The sequence below is a fragment of the Octodon degus genome, unplaced genomic scaffold (assembly GCF_000260255.1).
Source record: "Octodon degus isolate 3935 unplaced genomic scaffold, OctDeg1.0 scaffold00195, whole genome shotgun sequence".
Lineage (NCBI taxonomy): Eukaryota > Metazoa > Chordata > Mammalia > Rodentia > Octodontidae > Octodon > Octodon degus.
The window spans coordinates 4,246,905-4,252,698 of NW_004524771.1; the positions used below are offsets into that span (position 1 = coordinate 4,246,905).

General features: G+C 40.5%; 1 protein-coding gene across 1 annotated transcript in view; it reads right to left on the reverse strand.

The window, feature by feature from the left end:
- The window catches only part of Snx29 (sorting nexin 29), a 626,724-nt gene that overhangs the window by 600,609 nt on the left and 20,321 nt on the right, over positions 1–5,794 (reverse strand). Inside the window, exon 2 of the mRNA XM_023704394.1 lies at positions 1,934–1,995. Coding sequence (XP_023560162.1) covers positions 1,934–1,995 — 62 coding nt within the window. The remainder of the gene's footprint in view (positions 1–1,933; positions 1,996–5,794) is intronic.

Consider the following 5,794-nt stretch of genomic DNA (forward strand, 5'->3'; position numbering starts at 1 on the left):
TTTTTCTTCATATTCTGGAGGGTCTTGAAGTTTAACATATCAATACTTGATGGAAAATACATGTTCCATGTTATGTCTAAGATGTTTGATATTCAGACAGTGAGGTTAAGCTTAACTGCCTATGTTATAGAGTAATAATATCATTAAGCTTCTCTTCTGGTGGGTTAACAACTTAAATTTGCAGACCAAAAATTAAAGAAAAAGAAGGACTATAAGGACAGCCAATATTTTGGCCCTAGCCTTTCAAGGTCAGTAAGGACTCAGGAAATAGGAGAACCTGTACTGTAACATCCTGTAGCTCAGTTATGTCCCAAATTTTCTGATCAAGGAGATTTTGGGGCCACAGAGGAAAGTGATCAATGATGTAGAATGTGCCTAAAGAAAGTCACATGGAGAGAAAACATTTTCTCAAGCTTTCACAGAGAGCAAATTGGTCAAGCAATGGCTGTGACTCATCCATATGGCTGACACTGACAAAATCTACAAACTGAGATACAGGGTTTCAGGTTAAATCCTGAGGGGATTTGACTAACTTTATCAGATACAAAAGTTACATTTCTTGTTATATAGGTCTTGCTCTTCCTTGGTCTTAACCATCCAGCAGGAAAGTATGAAAATGAAGTATAAAAAGTAAAGCCATATTAATATGACAAGCTGTAAAATGCTCAAGTGAACAATTTAGGACATCGACAATCTTAGGGAAAACCCACTACTATTATGAACTATTGGACTACATTGGGATATTTTGCTGAATTCATGCATCTAAAGTATTTAAATGACATTGCAATGCCCTTCTCTGCAAAACTAACCAAAAAAGGGTTGATTTGCAGGTAGGTTCGTGATTTGCAGGTAGGATCTTGTAAGCAAAAGAGCAAGACAGGGTGGGCTCTTCTGTGACTTCTTGATGCTGCTCCTCATAGCCAGCTTCTATAGGGGTAATAAAGGGAACCTGGACAAAAGATTGCATTTTTTTGTTACCTGCATGTAACAAACGTGTATTATTGTGGTCAAATGAGTGACCACTTTGTATCTGTATATTCAAAACAGTTAGGATAGATATACAGCTCCATTCTCTTAATTCAATGAATAGAAAGGTTTGTTCTAATAGTGTTTGAGACAGAATATCAGGTCTGCATCATGTACAATGAATAACCCCTAAGACAACAATATGCAACATATTAATTATTGAAAATGTACTAGTAATCGGTTGTGAAACTGTCTCATTGCTATTTGTTTCTCAATAAAAATATTTTTTAAATATAAATAAATAAATAAATAGCCAGGGAGAACCCAAAGGATTTCTAAGAATGAAATAAAATAAAATAAGGCATGGTGTGGGCTGGAGGTACAGCTCAGTGGTAGAGTACTTGCTTAGTACGAACAAGGCTCTGGGTTTGAGCCCTACAGTAGCAAAAAATGAAATAAAAATTAAAAAATCTGTAATAGTAAAAAAAAAAAAAGTAAATGTAAAGCACTTTGCAGCAAGATAGCACACAGTGAACATATGACCACAATAATACACATTTGTTACATGCAGGTAACAAAAAAATGCAATCTTTTGTCCAGGTTCCCTTTATTACCCCTATAGAAGCTGGCTATGAGGAGCAGCATCAAGAAGTCACAGAAGAGCCCACCCTGTCTTGCTCTTTTGCTTACAAGATCCTACCTGCAAATCACCATTTCTATACCCTTAGAGTGGCCCTAAAACTCTGAAACCCACACTGGTACCTTTCTCAAAGGGACATCACTGAAGAACAGGGTCATAGTACCTCCTGTAACTCTATTCTGCCTGCCTTTCCTGCTCTACTACTTCCTAGAAAAAAGTCTCCTTCACCATTCCCAGAACAGAAATTAAATCTATATATACAAAAAGGAAGAAATGACTGCTACACTGATTACATGACACTTTCAGTCCCAAGGCCACTCTTCTTACCTGTTTTACTGCATCCAGCAGTCGCTCCAGAAGAAATTGTCTTTTGTCATTGTTCTGTGATCCTAAAATGCAATGAGGCTTAATTAGTTCTGTTGGACATTAGCCTTCTATTAAGACTTTCTTTCTTTCTTTCTTTTACTATTAAGACTTTCTGACATTATAGTATATGGCTGTCCCCAACTATAATCAGTCCTTTGCTGATCTTTAACAAAATCAGTAGCAAAGCCAGTACCAATAATCGAGATTATTACAATGAATTTTGGCCATGTGCCTCTTAGCATATATCACAGGAAAACAACGAAATTAATTTTCCCCAAATTTGAAAACATGTCCACAGAGCCCTAGGGGCTTCTGAATTATGGACATTGTAGGAGATAATTAGCAACATCCCCCTACATAAAATTAGCACACATACTCTGAGTTATGACAAACATTGTCTCCAGACATTGTAAAAACATCTCCTGAGGAACAAGGACAAGCAGGGAATTGCCCCCAAATGACAAGCAGCAGTCTAGCACAACATGTAAGTTTCCTAAAATGGCAGGTACTGCTTGCTGACTATTCTTACTATCATCTCCAACATCCATTTCCCATGCCCACCTCTGCAATCCAAGCAGAAGAAGCATAATTACTCCCTTTCTAAGAAGCTAAGTTTGTTTTGTTTTATGAATACTGGAGGTTGAACCTTGGGTTTTTGCACTGAGCTATACTCCCAGCCCTATTTTTACTTCTTTATTTTGAGCCAAGCCTTAGTTTTACCCCCTTTCTAGATGGTCTTGCTATGTAGTTCAGGCTAGTCTTGAACTCACTCACTATGTAGGCCAAGAAGCCTCAAACTCAGTGATCTTTCTCCCTGGCCTCCAAAGTGCTAGGATTACAGATGTGTCTCATCACACCCAGTAATAGGATCTCACTAAGTCACTAAATTCCTCCAGAGTGCTGCAATTACAGATGTGCCACCACACCCAACTCCTTATTTTTTGAGACCAGGTCTTGCTAAACTACCTAGCCTGGCAATCCAACTTACAAGTCTGCTGTCCCAGCACAAGTAGCTGAGATTATAGGCAGGAATCACATGATGCCTTTTCATACAAAGAAAAGATATGAAGGCATCATGCTTTCCTCTATCCCCAGTCTTTCATCAAAAACATGTTGAGTAGAGCCAGAAGAACATCTTGCCACCACAAAGCCATGAGGGAAAAACCACGAGAAGCACGAAGACACCAGCCCTTTTATTGTGCCAATGCTAAAAACAACCTAACTTTCACCAAATAAAAAACCTCATAGGTTTTTTTTTTTTTTTTTTTTTTTTTTCAGAGATGGCTGAATCTAGAGCATATGATTGACTCATGGGGTGATGCTGGGATTAAGGGAGCTGGGAGTAAGGATGGGTGATGGCTGGATCAGTGCACTGGTTAGACTGGCACTGCCCTAGTCCAGCTAGATTGGATACAATATAAAAGACAGAAAGTGGTCTGGCTTGCTCTCCCTTGCCTGCTTTTGCTATGTTCTGCTGCCATAAACTGTTTTTCCTCTGGGATGCCCTTCTGCCATGCCAAACCCACCCAATTATGGATTGAAATCTCTACAAACTGTGAGGCTATAAATAAATCTTTCCTCCCTTAACTTTGTTTTTTTTTTTTTTAAACATTTATTTATTTATTTTGTGTGTGTGTGTGTGTGTGTGTGTGTGGCCAGCTCAGCCCACCAGGGGGCACAGTTGGCTGGCATGTGGTGCTGGGGGATCGAACCGTGGCCCCTGTGCTTTGCCTAGCTTGTTCCAAGTAAGTGCTTTAGACCACTGAACCATCTCTCCAGCCCCTCCTCCCTTAACTTTGGGTGGTGGGTATTTCATCTCAGCAAAAAGAAAAGTAACTAAGACAACTGGGCTGCCACTTACAGCTAAATATATTCCCAAGGGATACTTATAACATACACTGAACTTCCATTTAAGATGGTCAGAGGCAAGGGGACTGCAAGACATCAAGTGGACTGTTGTCAAACAACTAATAACTGCACAAGATTCCCAATGATTCCAATCAACAGAGATAAGGCTGTGAGTTACAATGCACCAAACCCAGAGCACAATCATTTCACAGGATACTCAATCTTAAGGATGGGCCATGTCACAGTCTTCAAATTGCCACTAAGCTGCTTCTCTCTCAGCCAACCCGATGTGAGCAACATGAGGAAGGAGCAGCATGGCACTGCCCAGACACAGCCAGTGATTCCTGAAAGTCAGGCTAGGGCCAGCCAGTTGAAAACAACTTCCACTGTGTGTTGAGCACTCGTGCATCTGGCACTAAACTGAGCACTCTACGCCTAAATCTTCTCTTAATCTTCACAATCACATTATAAGTCAGAATCGTACACTACAGTTATAAAACAGCTGTATCAAATAATATGTGTACAGATGCACTCAGATTTTCTTTAACTTTTACTAAGCACCAAGCAACACTCTAATTATTGGGGACACAGAAAATAACCAGCAAAAAAGGGCCATCTTCTCATGAAGCTAAATTTTTATTATGAAGAAACAAATAGTATGTAAGTACACTGATAAACAATGTCAGTGTTAGACTTGGAACAAAGGGATGAGATGGAAGAGGGGAAGAAACAGCAACTTTAGCAAGTACAATCCCAGGAACATCTGCAAAGATGACATTTGAGCTGATCCCTTCATAAAGAGCAGGGTCAGTCATAGAAATATATGGAAAGGCAGCATAATGAACAGAGAAAACAGGTGGAAGAGATGTTCAAGCTCAGCTTCTGATCTTCCAGAACTAAAAAGTCTACTGTGACTTAATCAAGAAACAAAAAAGGGGAGGGGGGGAAGATCAGAAAAGCAGACAGAAGCTAACAATGGAAGAGGTTGTAAACTGGGAGAAAGGGTTTGGTAGAACTATGATTTTGGGGGGGATTTTTTTGTGGTTTTTTTTTTTTTTTTAAACAAAGTCTTACTAAGTATTCCAGGCTGGCCTTGAGCTCACTTTGTAGATTAATGTTAGCCTTAAACTCATGGCAATCCTCCTGCTTCAGTCTCTCAAGTGCTGGGATGACAAGTGTGTGCCACCACACCCTACAGAACTGTGATGCAAGACCATTCCTCTTTAAAGGCTGTGTTGGGACCACAACACAAGTCCCCTGTCTTACCCCAAGACTGGAAATAATACCAATGAGTAGGTGCCCCACAACACACACTGCAACACTGGCTCCTCAAATGTTACCGTCATCACTCTTCCTGGAAGAGGTTTTGATAAAGGAAAGACTACACCCCATTTCTTCCAGACAAGAGGCCAACTAGAAGCATCACTCAGGATGGGTATAGATCTCACCTGGCTCTCTAACACCACCCTCAACACCTGATCTTTGCTTAGGTTTAACTTCTGCTCTTACCTGACACAGAGGTAAGACACAGAGTAGAAAAGGCAAATTTGCTGAGTTCCTTTTTCCAAGTACCATACCTAACCTTATTTGCCCTTGGACAACACCAATTGGAAACTACAGTTTTGCCCCAGGAACTGCCTTTGTTATTTTTTTTTTTCTTATCATAACACTTCTGTGAAAAAATACGAGTGAGTGAGAGGACCGGGCTGCAGGATCCTGAATAGACCCAGAGTGCAGGCCCACCAAGGAACCCTTCAGCAGAACTCCCTGCAAAGATGCTAGAGGCAAGACCCACCCAGCTGATTCAGGAGCAGAACATCTTGCCAGAGAGACACAAAGGGTTCAACTCCAACCGCTGCAGCAGAAAGAAGTGGAGCACAGCAGCCAGATCCAAACAACACCCACCTGGAAGAATCCTAACTTCACAGATCCGGACCTGGTGCTAAGGTAATAACTATCTAAGCTCTACACCAA